This window comes from Biomphalaria glabrata, chromosome 6 (assembly GCF_947242115.1).
Source record: "Biomphalaria glabrata chromosome 6, xgBioGlab47.1, whole genome shotgun sequence".
Classification (NCBI taxonomy): Eukaryota; Metazoa; Mollusca; class Gastropoda; family Planorbidae; genus Biomphalaria; species Biomphalaria glabrata.
In genome coordinates, this window is record NC_074716.1 from 17,938,234 (window position 1) to 17,959,044 (window position 20,811).

General features: G+C 37.0%; 2 protein-coding genes across 2 annotated transcripts in view; one reads left to right on the forward strand and one right to left on the reverse strand.

The window, feature by feature from the left end:
- Positions 1-282: 282 nt before the first annotated feature.
- LOC106058697 (serine-rich adhesin for platelets-like) overlaps positions 283-20,811 on the reverse strand; it is a 59,275-nt gene continuing 38,746 nt past the window's right edge. The window contains exons 2-8 of the mRNA XM_013216177.2: positions 10,829-11,094; positions 9,601-9,906; positions 8,677-9,268; positions 8,205-8,399; positions 7,538-7,676; positions 5,713-7,075; positions 283-5,152 (exon numbers count right to left, since the gene is read on the reverse strand). Of these exons, the coding sequence (XP_013071631.1) occupies positions 2,984-5,152; positions 5,713-7,075; positions 7,538-7,676; positions 8,205-8,399; positions 8,677-9,268; positions 9,601-9,906; positions 10,829-11,094 (5,030 nt within the window). The 3' untranslated portion in view covers positions 283-2,983. The remainder of the gene's footprint in view (positions 5,153-5,712; positions 7,076-7,537; positions 7,677-8,204; positions 8,400-8,676; positions 9,269-9,600; positions 9,907-10,828; positions 11,095-20,811) is intronic.
- LOC129926697 (surface protein-like) lies at positions 1,882-2,262 on the forward strand. The gene has a single exon (XM_056032295.1). It carries the CDS (start codon positions 1,882-1,884, stop codon positions 2,260-2,262), a length of 381 nt encoding a protein of 126 aa, XP_055888270.1.

Sequence of the window (20,811 nt, forward strand, 5' to 3'; positions counted from 1 at the left end):
TTTTTATTTTTGTCCATTAGGTTTGGTATAGAAGTTGTTTTTTTTTTGTTTAATTATTGTTATGTCATTAACATCATAATGTTTTGTGGGCTTTAATAGTGTCCAAAAAATAAGATGATACAATGATAGACAAAAGTCCATGCAATTTTTGAGTTTTCTTCTATTTATGTTATCTCCAGGATGTTATCCTTTCTCACACCTCATCAATAGTATAGAATGGTGGGGGGAAAGCATGCCAATATGGTATGATTCGGATGTATCATAGTTCACAATATGTACTCATCAAATAGTCAAAACCTTTATTACAAATTCGCAGCTCAATGTGAAGCAATAATAGCCAGTTTGCGTTCGTGAATTGGCTTATTTCAAGTTTTGGCCATAACCTATATACATTTCAATGTTTTCGTTCTCTTTGAATACAAAAATAAACTTTTTTAAAAAAAATTACTTGTAGCTTGAAGAATAGAAATCACTTAATTTAGTAAAACAAACATTTTTTATAATTATTTTAGAAAAATAGAAAACTTTTTGCATAAATGTTTTTTTTAAATATACAGGAAAACATCCTGCATTATTAATATTAATCTCCACAGTTTTTTTTACTACTGTGAATAATTGTAAAAATTGTGTGTTTTAAGATAAAAAAAACAAACTGCTAAGGCCTACATATTTAATTTAAAACATTTGCTTTCAGAAAAAAAAAAAGTAACCTTTGCACCAGAGCTCAAATTTCATGTTATTGGATTGCCAATAACTTTTCTAGTTTTTGTAATCTAAACAGATGAACAGACAGACAGACAGAGAGATCACACAAAACTAATAATGGCTTTTTTCCCTTTCGGGGGGCGCTAAAAATGGAATGTTGTAAATTTCTCACGGCATTATAAGCTTTAATGAGGATTGTTATTACACTAAAAAAGATTATTTAAAAAATGTATGTGACAATTGCATTAAAGAAAATGTGTAAATATGATAAAACACATTCACATTTCATAGTAAAATACATTTGTTAAAAATATGACCAGATTTAAAATCAAGCTCTTTTATCCAGGCAATCAATGTACTATATACAATGACTTGATAAGAAAAAACTTTTTAAATCTGAATACAAGCCTTCACTCTACATCTACACTCTGACAGTGGAAGAATTTTGATTTCTAACATGTTATGTACACAACAGATTGCTAATAAATAAAAGACATGACATCTAAACAAATGAAATCTAATTAAATTTTAAGAATGCATGACATTAAACTATGGGTACAATCTCAAAGAGATGGCCTCATGTTGAAAACTGCAGCTGCCTTTTTGAGCATACTAAAACATCAGAATCATAGTTGAAGAATACATTGCAAACATTTCAATGAGATTTATTGAACTGTAAGGAGAACAATAGGAGGAGAATAAAAATGTTGACACACAATGTAAAACAAATGAAAATGAAAAACATTAAAAGTAAGTAAAATTCATGTACAATTGGAAGTCTGATTCTGATTTTTAGAAACATGAAAAGAATGACAAACTAATGGAGGGCCACTTGAGTAGCAGGTAGGAAAAACTATCACCACACGTGTCAAAACAGATAATCATTCATCAGGAGTACAATTAAGATGAATAATTCATATCATGGCAAGTGAAATTTGTGCCACAAGACAGAGTACTAAGAATACTTAGAATCTTAAGCTTTATAACTTTGTAGATTCCCTTATTTACTGCCCTTTTGATGCGAAAAACAAAGTCATGAGGTACCATTTGCTACTCTCTAGACTTTATTTTTATACCGAAAAATCAATAAATCTGTGTGCATCATCTCATCAACTTGGCCTCTTAAATAAATAAACTTTCAGCTTAAAAAAAAAAGAAATAGTAAAAATGTGAAACATGTCTAAATCTGATGCTGATAAGTCTAAATCTGATGCTGATAAATCTAAATCTGATGCTGATAAGTCTAAATCTGATGCTGATAAGTCTAAATCTGATGCTGATAAATCTAAATCTGATGCTGATAAGTCTAAATCTGATGCTGATAAGTCTAAATCTGATGCTGATAAGTCTAAATCTGATGCTGATAAGTCTAAATCTGATGCTGATAAATCTAAATCTGATGCTGATAAGTCTAAATCTGATGCTGATAAGTCTAAATCTGATGCTGATAAGTCTAAATCTGATGCTGATAAGTCTAAATCTGATGCTGATAAATCTAAATCTGATGCTGATATGTCTAAATCTGATGATGATAAGTCTAAATATGATGCTCCATAAGTCTACTTAGATGCGACAAAGACTTATTAAAAGTGAAAATCACCAAAAGGACATTATAAGGAAATCAACAAGAATACATTTTTAGAAAAAGTGACAGAGAATTTAAAAAATGTAGCAATCAAGAAAGTAATTTGTTTCCTGTCAATTTTGTGGACAGTAAATTTCAAAAATATGTGGACATGTTAGGCACATAATAATGAAGAATTCAATTATATATAGGCTATATATACATTCTGTAATATGGTAGACCTACACATATTAAATTAGATTACTAATAATTAGGTATATCCTAAAGAATTAGATTTGTCTTGAATGACTTTTGATTACCTTTATAAGAATAGAGCCATTAAAATGATGTCAGTTATGTCAAGTTATTGTAACAAAATATGCTACTTAAATTATATAAAAAAAAGGTATTTAAAATGTAAATAGTCCATTACCCTTTGAATTGTAGACTATAAAGACATAAAAGAAGAATCCATTTAAATACAAAAAAAAATGCTCTTGGGCCTACATGTAACAAAATAAAACTTTTCGATTAGTGGCAATCAGCAAATTAACCAATGGCATTCTACTAATCCATAACAAGACTGAAACTTCTTGTATTTGTGACTATTTAGAAATCATCTTTGTATTATTATCAGTTTTTAATAATGCAGATTGAAACATTAGAAATACTGCTCTGTTTGAGACTTATTGACTTGCAGAACAAGGATTTTATTTATTTACTTGTGTTGTCTTTTCCACCAATTGATTTAAAAGTGGTCTTGATGCTATTGAATATTGTCAGACCAGGCTTTTCTTCTGAAGATTTCCTTCCCTGAGAAAGGGAACGCTGCCTAGTTTGTGATGATGACCTAGACCTTTGGGCAACAGCCTGAGCACTTTCTGCCAGCATAGCATTGTACTCCTCAGTAGAAGCTAAAGTTTTAAGGGTCACTATGGATGGAGGGCGGAGGGACTCACTGGAGGCTCTAAGATCTTCCCCACTTTCAAATATAGGATCAAATCTGATGTAAGTGGAGGACTGTGTCTTTTGCTGCTTGGCTCTGTCTTTGCTGGTCTGTCGCAGAAGTTTCTTTTGTTCTGAAGGTGAAGCTTTGCCTGGATCTGTCTCTTTCTTTACACCCAACATTTTTTTGGCGTGAAGAGTGTTACTGCTGTTTCTGTTGTCTGTGTCATTTTTATACTGCTTCAACTGATCTATATCTGTGATCCCCATCCGTCTGATATCCCTGGTGCCGCCAGTTTTTCCAGTCCATAGATTGCAGGAATCCATCCTGTTGTCTGTGATAATGATGTCCTCTTCGTTTGTTGCTAGTCGATAGGAGCTGTTCCTGTTGGCAATGTCTCCCACCTGAGCACCCATGGTGTTACCCACAGCACATCTATAGGAATCAGCCCGGCTAATGTTATCTTCACCATAGGTTGGTCCTGGGACTGTCAGTGCTCTAGACTGAGCAAAACGTACTAAAGCATCATTGGGTTTCATGGCACTTATAGAACTCCCAGAGCTATGGGCTCTTGAGTTTTTTTTGCTAACTAACTTCAACTGATCAGTTTCTTCCAACAAGGCGACTCGATAGGAATCAGAACGTCCAGCAGAACTGCTGGACTGAAGAGACTCACTTGAAGTACTGGAGTGTAGAACAGGCTGAGACAAATCAGTTTTCAGTACTTTCCCAATCAACTGATTAGTTGAGCTGACAGAAAACTGAGAAGTCAGTGACTCTTCTGATTGGCTAGGGATCGAACTTAAAGCTTTAACAGGATAATCTGATCTTGCATAATTACTATCATTGGTGGATTTTTGAATGCTGTAAGGTTTAGAGTCAGAGTGGAATGTTTGTTTGATTTTAGGCATTTTTGAATTCTGTTGAGAATTCAGACTCAATTCTTGATTGGGTGGGTAGCCAAACTGGAGGGTTTTGGAAGGAGAGCCGAAGCCACTGTCAGCTGGGCTGTACACATCAGTGCCACTCCTTCGCCTCCTGACTACATCTTTGTAGCTCCCATTGGAACCCCCACTCTCATTACCACTGTGAGCAGAAGTGCTTGACTCATGGCTGATATTATTATTTGTGACAGGAGTGCTCCTTCTTCTGTCTTTTCCAGAGTATGACATCCTCTGATGAGGCTCACTAATTAATTTGTTTTGATCATTTGTATGGTAATGGCTGATGTGGGAATTCTCCTGACCTAGAGATGAAGTAGACTGAGATTTGGCAGGCTGATGAGAGGAAACAGTTTTATTGTTATTTCTATCACTGCTAACATAACAGTTTTTCTGGCTTCCTGAGAGAACTTGATTACTTGGATTGTAAAATTGTTCAACAGAAAGACTTTGTTCTGAGCTGGACTGTGATGCTGCTGTTGAATCCAAGTTGAAAGATGATGATGCAGATGCTGGGTTTGGTAACAGTTTTACAACTGGGCTACTCTCAACCATAGTGTCTTTGTAATTATATAAGGAGCTGTTCACAGAAGAGTCATGATTGTGCACATTGTTAGCACTTTTCTTTCTGATGGGTGTTATCAGTGGCGTGGTGTTTGGAGTGTAATCATTGTCCCAGCTCAAAGATGTAGAAGAACCTGACAGGGATAACCCATCCACCATTGTTACATGTGTCAGACTGGTGGTGTCAATGTCAGACAGAGCTATTGTGCTGGTACTGCTGCTCAAAGAGTCATTGGATTTTTTTTGCTTAAAAAGAGGTGCTGTTGGTGACATATCAAAACTGTCAAATGATGAGAGTGACAAGGAAGATATGGAATGTATGGTAGACAGGTCACTGGAGTAGGTGGAAACATCTGGCTGGCCACGTGAATTTCTTTCTTGAGAAGTTTGTATCAAAACATTTTCATCTGATGATAAACTGTTCTTCTGAATCTAAAAACAAAATAAAAATTAAAACTGTTAACAAATTAAATTTGGTTGAATCCAAATGTATCTTTGACAAACCAAGTTTTGGGCTTTAAAAATTTCTTATGATTTGGAGCTCTCTGATAAGTTAACTACAGTATAACATTCAATATCCAGACTAATTGAAAACAGTAAATACAGCCTTGTGAAATATTGCATTCCACCTTAATCTTCAAACTTATCACCCAGGACAGGACAAATTGTAAATAACAATAATTCTAGTTTATATGAGTAAAAGCATTTCTATTAATATGTAGGCTAGAGAGAATTACATTTTAAATCTACTGAGTATTAAATCTTAAATAACTAAGTTTGTAGACAGTGATTTGTAATTAACCTTAACAGAAATGATTTTTGTTTATGAAAAATGTAAAATTATCAAGGCCTTTGTTGTTTTTTTTTTGCTAAATATCAGAAAACAATTTGGAACCACAGTAAAAAAAATTGTACTGTTTGCTGGATTACTTGGTATTTTAGACCTACTAATAGTGAAATAAGTTTTTAAAAAATAAGTACTTTTCACTTACTGTGGTGTTAGCCATTGATGTTTTTGATTCTAAAATGGGTGAAAAAGTTGGACGGTACTTTGAAATGCTTTCATTTAACTTTTTGTCATCTGATAAGTTTTGTGGCTTGGTATTGGATGGAGTATTATTCTGACTGACTAGTGAAGACATGTCATTGGTAGGTGAGGAGGCACTCTCGTCAGATGAAGACAGCCGAGACAAAGGGAGTTGAACACTGTGTGGGGATTGGGCATCAAAGAGACTCACCACAGGGTCAAAATTTAAGGTTTTAGGATTGCCAGATATCTTCACTTTGTCCTTCTCCGGAGTTTTTAGGATTCCTGCCTGAAGGCTGAATGGTCGCTTAATTCTTGGCCAAGAGTTGGTAGTTTCAGTTGACTGTATGGTGGTGCTGGTCTGACCTCGTGGAAGGGTCCCTGATAGCCAGGATTCTTTTCCAGATGAAAACATTGCTTCCACCTCTGAAGATTCAGCACAGAGTCGTTCTTGTGATGCGCTGAGAGCATTCTTGGCTGTGGTGTCCTCCTCATCACTTGTGTTTCCAACACACCAAGATGGGAAGCCGTGGACAGAAATGTTTGTCTTCTTCTTCAACCTGGCGTAGATGACTTCATGATCTGAAGACTCGGGCGATGCTTCATTGTTTTCTGTCAATGAGTTGACCCTGAGGGATTCATTGCTGTCAGGTTTTATGCCTGCTATCCCCATGCTTGACACTCTAGGTGGAGGGGGTGGAGCCTTCTTACCCTTCTTCGCGACATTCCCATTTTTAGATGCATCATCTATCACTGATGCTCTCTCTTTTAAGGCGTGTTCCTCTGATTTTTTTACAGCCCATGATGACAAATTTGGGGCAGAAATAGAGGAAGCAGAGGTCAGAGTGTCACTCCCTTCATCATCAAAGGTTTTGAAAAAGGCACCTTCCAAAACATTGTAGCTGACCATGCTCTGGAGACTTTTGGTATCCCTAAGTCCAGGTGTGACCATGTCATCAATGTCATCCTCATCCAACAAAGTGGTGGTGCTCCTCTTCAATCCACTATCACTGTGAAACGATGTGTAAAATCCTTCAGTATCCAGAGAATACACGGACGACTCTCCATCGTCTTCAAAGTTATTTCTTTTGCGATGAAAACTCTTTCTCCCAGGCACCAAAATATCTAAATTTCTAATATTTTGTTTGGTTAGCCTTGACAGGTTTGCCAGAGCCTCAGCACTGGTTGAAGTGACATCCTCTCTGCTAGCTGCCCTCTCTGCAAGGGATCGAAGCCACTCGTCACTATCAGTGTTGGACATGGACTTGGTATCAGAAATAGATTCATTGCTGGCAGCATCTCCCATGTAGCCAGTGTCCAGTCCATCTCTGGGGAAACATTTTTGTAATTCTTTAAAATTTTTAAAAGTATTTTCTTTTTAACAAAAGCAGGTGAAGAATTTTACTTGTATTCCTTTTCAAAACTTGAGAAATCTTAAAAAGTTAAGAAGAACAGTTTTTGAGGGAGTAAGGAATACATTTGCATTATCAGTGTTAAACCCTTTAATGCAGATGTTTAAATTAATCAGAAAAAAGTGACAATTGTTCAAATATATATAAATTACACTTGACAATTACATGTCTGAAGTAGACAAAGACAGTAAAATATAATTTCTTTTCAACCTATATTACAGAGTGCTAATGATATTCATGCAAATTATGACATTTTTAATAAAGGCAATTTGACTTAATAAGAGAATTATGAGTTTGCCAAGAGAATGAGTTTACTAAGAGACATGTTTCATGAAATGAAGTATAAAAACTAACAGAAACAAGATCTTGTGTGTTCACCTTTCTACAGAGTATCTGATAGAATCTCTACCAGAATCTTTCCCAAGAGAATACTGTGATGTTGTTGACAGGTGACTTGACTTAGTATCAGACTCAAGGGATTGTCTGTTGCTGCTATATCCACTCTGACTCCAGTTACCTAGAGATTAAATAAAATATACTTCATGTTCTAAACTGAAACAGATAACAGAATATACATTATAGGTTGTAAGTGGTCTATGGTATATAAAACTTTTTAGTTGTAACACACATGCAGCATTTCATAAAAACAAATATTGTTGGAGATTCAAACTTGTATTTTCTAATTTAGTTCATTTTATCCCCATTTTAAAATATTTGTTTTTTTTTAAGTTGTAAAACCCTTTGTTTAACAAAAAAGACAAATTGAAGGATTTCTTAAGTTGGCCAGGAATGAAGCAGTGATTCTTTTTTACTAGATGCAACGAAATAAAATCCACTTCTGAACTTTACATTTATAGCGTGAGGTTGAAGACTGTGTACCTTAGAAGTACCACCAATCAGTAGAAGGACCACAAGAGAAAGCAGCCCTAAGTAAATGTTTTGTGAATAGGGACTAGTCTCTTGTACATTATCTTCTTCATTTAAAGCTTCTCTGTAAGGACTTTGAGGCAGGGAAAACTTACTCTAATACATAACGAACACATACCAGAGGAACTTTGGCGATCTTCCTTTCTCCTTTTTGAAATTTCTCTCAATTTCACAGATGTTGTCCAGTCTTTAGGCAGCGAGTCCCATGGGAAGTCATATTTTTTAGCTTGGGCTCTTGGTAAAGTGTGATTGAAATAGTAGTAAGTACCTGGTCCAACCTGCGACTCGCTGGATGGAGCCCTAGACATGGTGGCTGTAAATAAAAACAAAGAAGTTGTTTGTTATACTTTTAATGATACAATCATCATCTAATCATCATCTTTTATAACACAACTATATTTTAAAAATACATAGATGACAATACAACATTTTTTTTAATTATATAGATACAAGTGTTATATTCTATTGATACAATCACAATTATTTTTGATAATTCAAAATCATTAGTTTAATTTTCTGACAAGACTGAAAAAGAAAAGATTAATGAAACATATAAAATGAACAGATAATATAAATAATAGTGGCCTTACTTTCAGGCATGCTTGCTATGTTTGTCTGAGTTAAACTGGAAGATCTGGCTAATGTTTTGGAGCTGTTATTTTTAGTCTTGGACTCTTCATTATCAATCAAATCAAAGTCCATGGACTTTGGTCGTGGCTTCAGAGTGTTGCTCACCAAAGATTTTATTTTCTCCCCAATGATGCTTGACCTTTTAGATGACCTTGCTGACCTCTGGCTACCCAAACTAAGGCTACTGGTAAACTTGCTATGTATATCTTCGCTAGACTGCTTCAATTTAAACTCATCAGACTGGCCCTTCTGGTGTTTTTTGAGGTAGAGAGATGATCGTGTCAAGCCATCCTTGTGAGAGCTTGATATAAGTTTCATACAGCGTGGAAGAGAACGAGAACGCCGGCAGGGCAAAAACTTGAGCAGCTTTGCTTCTTTCTGTATGGCATATTCCTCCTCTTCTCTCTCGGCAATGGCTGACTCAATTTCTTGGAGGTACTGCTGCATTACTTCATCTTTGGCATCAAGATCTTTCTGGTCAAGGTCATCCAGACTATAATTTCGTGTTCGGTCTTTATTTAACTGTCGACCTCTTTCAAACTGCTCAATTTCCTTCAATATAAAACAGAAAATCAATTGATATTATAAATTTTCAATTAAATCTAATCTATTTTCAACAATACGATTATATATATATATATATATATATATATATATATATATGGGAGCGGGCATGGTTTGAACCCATAACCATCAATAAGTCAGAACAACAGTCCAGCTTGCAAACCGCATGACCAGGCAGCCAAATATATACATATATATGCACAGTGATGTAGTAGATATAGCAATCTGAATGATCTTTCCTTAAAATAATATTTCATTAAAATGTACAAATGATCTTCCATTGAAATAATGGAAATAAATTGAAGTTTTGAATGAGTTACCTGCATGATATTCTCTGGCACTCCAGTTACAGTCCTCCTCCTCCTCTTCTGTTTGTCTCTCTCACTCATTATCTCTTCTTCCTTCATGGACCTCCTGAAGGAAGCCATTCTTTGAAATCCAGCCCCTGAGGTGTCAACAGGGACAAGTGTTGGTTGAGACTTGGACATATTCTCTGATTTACTGGACTGAAGATCTCCACATGAAGTTTCTTGGAAAATCTCATCAATGCTCTGAATGGTCTTTCTTCTCTGTTTTTGAATTTTTAAAGGTTTGTATCTTCTTTTGACTGACATAGGGGATGAGAACTGAAAGAGATTTCATTGATTAGTACTGCCTTGATCTAATAAGATCTAAAGACTGTTATTATTTTAAAAATACTTTTGCTCAAAATCTTTTTCTTTACATATTTAAAAAAAAATAAATTGACAACTTAGCTGTCAATCATATATGCATTTTTATATAAACATATGGATATGCTTGAATGAAATTCTATCCAAGGCAAAAGGCAGAGAAGAATGATGGAAGACAGTCAACAGATCTTGCGTGGTGCTCCAACAGTTCAACTAAGGAAAGGGGAAGGTGATATGCTTAGCAGGTAAAAACATTATAAAAAAAAATATAAAGGCTTACATACTTTGAAGTTAAAAAAAAACACACAAAAAAAAAACAGAAATATTTAAATTTTGAAATGGATAATAAATAATCTGCAGAAAAGTTGGTATCACTTGGTAGGTACCCCCTTTTCATACCTTGTGGTGGATGGAGCTAGATGATGTAAAGATTATCTGTGTCTATGGCTGCAGGTTAATGAGGGTATCATGTGACCAGCACAATATATGTCAGGTACCCAACACAACTGGGTGGACTCAGGGGCATCCTAAACAAGGTGAACTTCAGAATCCAGTCTTCACTGAGCCTCCTTGGTTAAGAAGCCAAGTGATTTAGATTCACCGCTTGGTCACCATGTCCCTTAATACTAACATGGCGCAACTAAAACTAAATTGGTTCTGACATTTATGCTATATAATTAACTACTTAATTAACCAAATCAATATATGGCAATGGGATCAAGGCTAAAGCAATTTCTTGTCAATTGTTGGCTACTTAAGTCAATGTCACATTTGAAAATGTCAGATTCTCTCTCACGGTTTGGTCTGACTTTCAGTCCTCTCTAAGAGTCTCAAGATAGAACAAAGTATTGACACTTGTACAGCATGGCATACTTACCACCTTGGGTAAGTCCAGGTCATCGACTGCAACACCAGAATCCTTCAGCGCAATGGGCCAGAGCTTGAAGAGATGAGAACTGCAGAGGCCATCCTTCCTATACATGTCCACCCCCCGGAGCGCATGCACTGGAGTGAGCTCACAGAGTGAGTAGTTGAATTTGATGGAGTGTGGCCGGTTGCTGGGAGTGAAGTGGTCACAGTCAAATCCATGTTTGGCCACATGATGGTCAGTCACTTTACTAAATTGCCTGAGGGTTCCTACAGCTGTGCCAAAAAAAAAAATGAATTCTATAGTGAAGTTATTTACACAAGAATACTAAGTAAATTATTGGGTATTACATACTGTTATATGGGTATTACACACTGTTATAACGACACTGTAAAAAAAATTTAAAAAACACTAAATATGTCACCTTTTGTGAAAATAAAAACTCTATGAGATTAGGCTAAAATAAACTTTAATATTAAAGAGTACTGGCTAAACAGGTTATTACATTGAGCTAAAAAAAAAATAATTGAAAAACTCTTTTGAAGCAAAGGCTTTTATTTATTTTAGTAGACAAATATTTGAACAGAACAACTTTGTATCCACACAGACGCACATATAGAATTGTAATAGAATTCCTTTTTCTTGTAACAAATAATTGCAATATTTGTGAAAATTTGTTGTTGTTGTTGGTTGTTTTTTTTTTGTTGTTCATTTTTTATATTCGCTGTAACAACTGACTCAGTATAACAAAGACTTAGCTTCTATACACAATGACATTTGTACATGAGCATTTTTAGATTTTAACTTTAATTTTAACATTTTTTTTTACACAAACACACAATGAGACTTCATTCTGAATCTGCAGTTTCTATCAAATAATAGAATACTGACTCAGTTAAGCCTTGAACCTGATAGAACATAGTCCAATCAACCTACATAACAATGTTATTGATAATTGTATGCCCCTATTGCCTTCCTTGAAATTGTTTTACAAAGAGAACATTCCTGAACAATTGCCCACCTTAAGATTTCTGGGTAATATGATACGTTCAATGATGGCCATACATCTGTTCTGAATTCTTCTGTTAACAGCTGCCCTATAGCTAATAGCATTGGAATTCGGATGGAATTTACATTTTTCCATTTCTTTTTTTTTATTTTTCAGTGCAGGCGAAATAAAATGAAGTAATTTTTTTTCATTCAACAAAATCAAGAGGCAGCTGATATTTTTTTTACCACTTTGACACCAACATTCCCAGCAACTTTACAGCATATAACATTGGAATCTTTTTATATTACAATTTTTGTTTGGTGTGTATACTAAGGTGCCAGTTCATTGCCACTGCAGTAAAAATACCCATTCAACAGGACAATATTTGTCGGATACAGTAGGCCTAATGATTTATAAAAGAAACATTCACAAACTACAGGATAAGACTAAAATAGTGTTGCTGAGAAAAAAGCTCGTGATTCGTGTGTGCTTCGTAGATCGCCATTATTTCCTCAGCAATGGACATCATTTCTTGACACATTTTCTTCCCCATTTCTTACAAAACATTTTATTAACTACTTTTTTTTTATTGCACCATGTATTGTTTCACCACTTAGCTTCACATGTGTAAGGTTACCACACGTCCGTCAAAACAAGGACATGTCCTCCTTTTTAAGGTCGCGTCCTCGGTCTAGTGGCAGTAGCCTAAAGTGTCCGGCTTTCACTCTGATGTTTACGGCAAAGGCCTACATATTACTATCTTACAATTCCTTCCTTCATGTCTTCTGGTTTAAGCATGCTCACTGATAATGATTTTATTGTCGGCATACAGTACCGAAGCTTTTTATGTCCCTATGTGATAGGGACATTTCTTACAGGACAGAAAGATGGCATTTCTTACAGGACAGAAAGATGGCATTTCTTACAGGACAGAAAGATGACATTTCTTACAGGACAGAAAGATGACATTTCTTACAGGACAGAAAGATGACATTTCTTACAGGACAGAAAGATGACATTTCTTACAGGACAGAAAGATGACATTTCTTACAGGACAGAAAGACACCTTTGTTTTGAAAAGATTCCTCCATGAACAGTTATGTTCATAATTTAAGGGCTGTTAATGTACACAGATCTAGATCTATTCACTGACTAGTCATTTCTCAAGAAAGTCACATTCCAGCAAGTGTGAATCACCGAATTCATCACGGAAGCCAGTACAAACTAGTCAACTATTCAAGTCTGAAATCAAGTGGCCTGTTGTTCTATTGAAGACAGATCTTGCGGGAAATTGAACTTTTTCTTGTGTGTGTGTGTGTGTCTCCTTGTAATTGTGATGTCAACTAGACAGTCTAGCGTTTAAAAAAAGTCAGACGACTACCAAGTTGACGAGCCAGCAAACAAAGGGGACACAACATTGATGATGTCAATTGTAGTCAACAAAATGTGACAGACAAATAAAAGAAGGAGAGAGGATAGATCTAGATAAAGGGAGAGAAATCGGTTGTGTCGAAGAGCAAGGGCGACAAAGCGTGAATAACAATCATTCAAGAGCACTGTTTCAAATAGGCAATATTGGTGTTAGTGTACGATATTATATCTACTTTTCTACTAACATTTTCTAAGTCGCAGAGTGGCGGCGTAAATCCGCGAAAAGACGTGAATTGTAGCCGTGTTTGTACGCGAAGGGACAAGAAATCTCATGCGACATTTGTTCGTATCCTGCGATAGTAATGTCACGTGATACTTACAGAGCAAGAAAACAAAGTTCTAGACTTTAGTGGAATCCAGACAATTCGAACTCGCACAAATCGAAGTTTCATTCGAATCAAACATAGAAAATTGCGCATGCGCTGTACGCCTTAGCGCCCCCCCCCCCCAACATATAACAAGCCAGCGGGAAATACTTCAACATGCTGCCATCTATATAACAAGCCAGCGGGAAATACTTCAACATGCTGCCATCTATATAACAAGCCAGCGGGAAATACTTCAACATGCTGCCATCTATATAACAAGCCAGCGGGAAATACTTCAACATGCTGCCATCTATGGATTTCTCAACATCGAATGGTTTGTGTTTCTGGTAACTTTATAACATGTATCGACGTCCACTGGCTTATTCTGGGTAGGTGTGCCTAGTGATGGACAAAGACAGATCCACCAACACCCCCTAACCGCCTTAATGTAGGCCCTACCGAGTTGTAATCCCCATCACATATATGTTCCATACAGCCTCTATGTAGGCCCTACTGAGTTGTAATCCCCATCACATATATGTTCCATACAGCCTCTATGTAGGCCCTACTGAGTTGTAATCCCCATCACATATATGTTCCATACAGCCTCTATGTAGGCCCTACTGAGTTGTAATCCCCATCACATATATGTTCCATACAGCCTCTATGTAGGCCCTACTGAGTTGTAATCCCCATCACATATATGTTCCATACAGCCTCTATGTAGGCCCTACTGAGCTACATCCACCTATCACTAGATGCTATAATGCCATTTTCTAAGCTCTCTGTCAATTTCTTAAGTCCAAAGTCTTAGAACTGAAAAGAACAGGACATTGCAGCAAGACGTTGACTCTCCTAAAAAAAAAACTGTTGCAGAGAAATTTGGGACTTCAGTGGACTTCTTGTCAAGCAAGGGCAAACATAAACTATGGAAACCCTTGACATTTGAGTTTAAGGACTTCCCTTACAAGGGAATACACTTTGTCAAATCTTTGGTAGTATTCAGTTATTGTAATTGTTGAAGTGTAATTCGAACTCTTTTCATCTTTATGAATTTGAACGAAGCAAAACTCCACTGTATATACAGGCGTACAAAAGCACGACAAGTAAACCAAACACCAAGTCACATGATTCAGTTCAGAACAAGCACCAGTAAGCCTTGCTTTCTTTTCTTATTAACGAACATCTGCTGTCTTTCGGCTGGCCTTCTCTTTGTCTTAACAATTAAAGTTCTGTGTCCATACTTGGTCTTCGCGTGTCGTTCATACTGACAGGCCCATGTAGCACAAAGGACAAAGACATTTATTTCAGACCCCAACCTTTTTGTTTTGTTTCTCTCCACTCCGGCCCCCTTGTTTAAACAATACCAAATAGCTTTGTTTTTCATAAATTTGTTTTTTATACACATCAGTTAAATCTGAACTAAAAAAAAAAACTAAATAAATAAGCCAACATAACAAAAGCATTAACTAACAAAATACAAAGCTTTGGACGTTTTCCGGATTTTCCCGAATGTTTCTCGTGTGTGTGTGTGTGTGTGTGCGACGTGTATAGCAGAGGGAGACATGGGGAGCTGCAGTCTACAGTCACGTGCACAGACCTGCGCGCGTTATCGAAAAGAAATTATTGACAGGGGGAGACAAAACTGTAAAGTGAGTGTCAATATAGGTCACGTGACGTGGGCGTAGGTAGAAAAACTACGCAAGAATAATATAACTCAGTGCTTCCCAAACTGTGTCCTTAACGGAACACTTCGCACATTTAGAGTAGGCTAATTAGCGGAACACTTTGCTTATTTTTTAAAGAGAGCTTATTTAGTTTAATTCATTTTTAAGAGAGTTTTATTCACGTGGTGGCCTACTACTTAATTATTTAAATAGTTCTTGGAACAACTATTCAAATCTTGTGGAACACTAGGGTTCCACTGGGCACAGTTTGGGGAACACTGGTAGGGCCTATAACTCATTGAACATTAGAAACATTTTCTAAGGGTCTAGTATTTCATTGTGAAGTTGGAACAAGAACAGAAATCTAGTGCCACTCCCCAGAGGTCCAATGATGTGGAGACGCCGCTGCTGAAGTATTGAGTGCAAAAAGAAAACCGTCAGAGGTCGATGAACTTTTACGGTTGAACGGATATTACTCACAAAACTGCCATTTTAAGTTCTAGCCTGGTGTCAACAATGGGAGAATAAAATAAAAAAAAAAAGGTCTACGCCTGAGAGGCGTTGTTCAATCAGATCGCGATTTAACAAAAAATGAAAGAAGGACAAATACTAATGAATACTCTTTTGATATATAGGCCCTATATAGTCCAGGATTAGATCATTTGTGTCTTCCAGACACCGTGAGAACTTTGAAAAGTGTTTGAAAGATGTGAGACCAAAAAAAAAAAGTCTAAAACAGATATTGATCGAGTAATTAGCATTAATTGGATTTAAAATCTAAATTGTGCTTTTTTTTTTTAAACAGAAGCAATGACGCATAAAAAGAGGGGAGGGGGTCAGCTCTAAAGATTCGAATAGCATGAGCGTCTTTCACGACATACACACACAAACTTCGTTTGTATGTTTGGTTTTCCTCACTTTCCTCAGACAGACAACATGCTATACCACTTTTAAGAAGAACATTAAGACCTATCTGTTTAAAACTTTTTTAGATTAACTGTCATTTTATCTTTCGTGTCTGTGTTTGTAATGTTATTACAGCGCCTTGAGTCTACATTTTGTTAAATAAAATTATTATAACTTTGTGCCAATGTTCCTAAAGGCAGCCCCAAGTCTCCCAGAGTTGTGGAGGTGCATGAACAGAAGAAGACAAAGGTGAAGTCGTTTGTTGCTCACAGGCTCAACTATTTCAGTCTCTTGTGTTTTCTAAAACCTCAACAGATTGAAAGTAACAACTTCAAGATGAAACATGTTTAAAGAATGCAGGACATTGCAGGACATCTTCAGGACTCTGAACAGACCTAACAAAATGATTGTCAATCAGCGAGACGTTATGTTTTCAAGACGTCATTGGATTTCGTTTTCCATTAATGACTCAGAAAGGGGGCGGCCCTAAGACTCACGATTTAAAAACAAAAAGATCTCGGTTTTAACACAATGATTTAAAAAGATAACTTGAAAAGGAGAAGAAACTGCTTTCTCTGATAAAAATGTTTAAAAAGGTTTTTTTTTAAATTAAATAAAGGTAAAATTGATAATGATTGCACCTTCTTTTTTTGAAATAAACGACTCTGTCAAGGCCTAGAGTATACAATTAGGAAAGAAAAGTATTTTATTGATCTAAAATGTGTGACAGTGTCATAAAGAGCCAGCAGACATTAGACGATCTAGAAAGAAAAAACACACACTTTTATTGCGTCAATAAATGTAAAGCCCCGCGTCGCCCCGCCAAGTTTTGTTAAAAGAGTTATTAGAGTTCTGCTGACAGAGCAGACGTCAACCAAGTGTGTAGTGGGAGAGACAAAAGTTGTCACCAAAAGTCCAGACGTCACAGGCGTTATGCCACCCTCAATCAGACCTGCTTCACTTTTCATTTGGAAGATGAACTCAGCTTGACCTCTTGAATAATGACTACAGGAGTTCTCAAGCTGTACGTAGCGGCGCACGAAATAGGCCGATGTCTTGCCCTGTTTTGGTTAATTAGTTAATTATAACAATATTTTAACCCATTTCTGTCTGTCTGTCTCATTCTCTTTTTCTGTCTCTTCTCTCACTATGTCTCTTGATTCTCTACTTTCTCTCTCACTCTACTAGTTAAGGTTTCTCGTACAAGGATCGTATCCTTTAAAAAAACAACTAGGCTTTAATTAATCGCATGCACTACGACTGTGATGTTAGACCTACGGCACGCGGGCCATATCCTTATGAACATGAAGGCTAATTTGCCCATGAATAGCGTGTCTGAAATAGGCAAGGCCCCAAACTAATAAAGGCTGGACACCACTGCAATAGGTCACACCACTGCAATAGGTCATGGAGACAATGAAATGCTGTACTAAAAGCACGTGACCCAACATAGGGCATTGTTACAATGGACCTCATTCACCAATCGCAAACAAACAACATTTAGTCACGTGATCTTATTGATAAAATAATGAAACAATCTGTCACGTGACAACCATCATGAATTAAACATAAGATCGTAAATTATATAGAAGAGATAGAGCACCACGTGGGTAAATGTTGTTTGTTTACGATTGGTGAATGAGGTCCATTTTATGAACAAGCAAAATAATACCGTAATACCGATATTTAAAAAAAATTAAAAGCCTGAATAAGGAAAAGAACCACCGAATTACTGCTATATCTATCAATACTGCAAGATTTATCTCCATTTTCTATATAAATTAAAACTTAATACATTTCCACTAATCAATTAACTAATTGCTTTTTTAAAATTGATTCATGAATTGTCTTCGACAATCAATAATTGTGCAAAATTTCAACTTGATCCGAGAATGAGAAGTGGGAGAAATAACCTGCACAAGATTTTGACCAGACAGACGGACAGACAGAGTGAGTTGGTATGAGCTTTTGTAAAAACTAAATCTACAGTAGACTAGCAAAAGTAACGTAGTAGATCTAGACTCTAGTTTTCGTTGGTAGGCCTAATAGATGTGATGCTGGGTACGTAACACCGAGACTCGCTCAAGTCTTAATATCTGTGATGCTGGATACGTAACACCGAGACTCGCTCAAGTCTTAATATCTGTGATGCTGGGTACGTAACACCGAGACTCGCTCAAGTCTTAATATCTGTGATGCTGGGTACGTAACACCGAGACTCGCTCAAGTCTTAATATCTGTGATGCTGGGTACGTAACACCGAGACTCGCTCAAGTCTTAATATCTGTGATGCTGGGTACGTAACACCGAGACTCGCTCAAGTCCTAATATCTGTGATGCTGGGTACGTAACACCGAGACTCGCTCAAGTCTTAATATCTGTGATGCTGGGTACGTAACATTGACTCGTGCTATCTCGACTGTTAATAAGCCACGTCAATCAAACGAGATTAGCCGAGAGCTGACTACAACATAAGTCGTACGCTACGCCCAGCACGAGATAGTGAGACCAGAAATAAACAGACGACAGTTGGTGGAGATAAAAAAAAAAGTTGATCAATATTGACACGATAGAAACAGTGGAGTTGGGTTGTTGTTTTTTTAAATAGACAAATCTTTTTTTTTTCTCGATTCCTATTAGAAGCTTACACCATGGAGTATAGTTCCATGCTTACACCATGCAGTATAGTTCCATGCTTACACCATGGAGTATAGTTCCATGCTTACACCATGCAGTATAGTTCCATGCTTACACCATGGAGTATAGTTCCATGCTTACACCATGCAGTATGGTTCCATGCTTACACCATGGAGTATAGGTCCATGCTTACACCATGGAGTATAGTTCCATGCTTACACCATGGAGTATAGTTCCATGCTTACACCATGGAGTATAGTTCCATGCTTACACCATGGAGTATAGTTCCATGCTTACACCATGGAGTATAGTGCCATGCTTACACCATGGAGTATAGTTCCATGCTTACACCATGGAGTATAGTGCCATGCTTACACCATGGAGTATAGTGCCATGCTTACACCATGGAGTATAGTGCCATGCTTACACCATGGAGTATAGTGCCATGCTTACACCATGGAGTATAGTTCCATGCTTACACCATGGAGTATAGGTCCATGCTTACACCATGCAGTATAGTTCCATGCTTACACCATGGAGTATAGTGCCATGCTTACACCATGGAGTATAGTGCCATGCTTACACCATGGAGTATAGTTCCATGCTTACACCATGGAGTATAGGTCCATGCTTACACCATGCAGTATAGTTCCATGCTTACACCATGCAGTATAGTTCCATGCTTACACCATGCAGTATAGTTCCATGCTTACACCATGGAGTATAGTTCCATGCTTACACCATGGCTTACACTCTACGTGCGTGGAAGGAGAAGTTGGTTAAAACTTGAATGCACAATCGCGCAGCGGGATGTGAATGTGGAATGGTGTGAATGTGGAATGGTGTGAATGCGTGTTAAAAAAAAAAAATAGGATCACAGACCTATGTAAATTATGCCTTGACTGGACGCACGTAAGAATGTCGTGAAAAACTTCAGAAAGCTGAAACAAGGTGTTGTTTTGTAAACTAGTTATAAGAAGTAACGTGTTTTTTTTTCAAACCTAAACTATGTAACATATAATACTAATAATCATCATAATGTTTACTCCGAGTAATTTAACATTGGAAATACAAACACACTCGTCTCAAAATTATTATTTAACAATTTTTAGATTCAGAATCTAGACACACAAACTTTAAATCGGCCCCCGAAGTGATCCACCTAGAGACAGGCGGACAGATCTAGACATTGGTAGAGGATAGAGCATATTAGGCTGTAAAAAAACATACTTTAAACAAATAAATTCAACTGGGTTTCGAACTCAGAAACTTCTGCGTGTTGGGCAGATGTGACAACCACTACACTACGGAAATACAAATTTAAATTTACAATATATTTGAAAATCTTTCCTTATACTTTCAGTTTGATACAAGCTGTGAGTCTCGGAGTCTCAAGATTTAAAGCAAGAAGAGCGGCCAGGGCGAAAGAGCGCCGAATCAACAAAAAGCTGAGAGAAGAAGCAGGTTTATCTGCAACTGACATAACCCACCCATGCCACCCATGCGGCCGGCTTTTTAAAGCGAGGATTGGACTTTACAGCCATCTTCGAGTCCATAGGAAATGAGAAATGTGCTCATCTTCGACCACGAAGGAGGAGCTATATATGTCTATGTTCAAGAAGATAGGCCTACTTAAAGTGAAAAAAGTTAAGTAAAGTATTCGTTTCAGACCTACCTATCGATGGGGCAGATGATGTAAAGGTAATCTCTTTTAGTGGCGTAGGTGTCATTTGGCCAGCACAACGACCGACTGCCTTTTTATTTCCCCCCAACTAATGTGTCGGGTAGCCAATAGAATTGTGTGGACTCAGGGTCGCCCTAAAAGTTTTCGAACTTCAGAATCCCAGTCTTTACCCCTCGATTCACTTTACCACTCAACACAACGACACCACCACCCCCTCCCCCATACACTACGAAGTGTGTGTTTCTGCATGTCATACAACTCAGCGGGCCGATTGTTCAAAGTGAAACATCATGGCGGCACTCTGTAATATTAATGACTACCCCAACCTGCGTGCGTCATTAACTAGTTCCCAAGTGACAAGTCTGACC

Coding starts and splice junctions, on each gene's coding strand:
- LOC129926697 (XM_056032295.1), top strand. CDS start 1,882: ATGTCTAAATCTGATGCTGATAAGTCTAAATCTGATGCTGATAAATCT.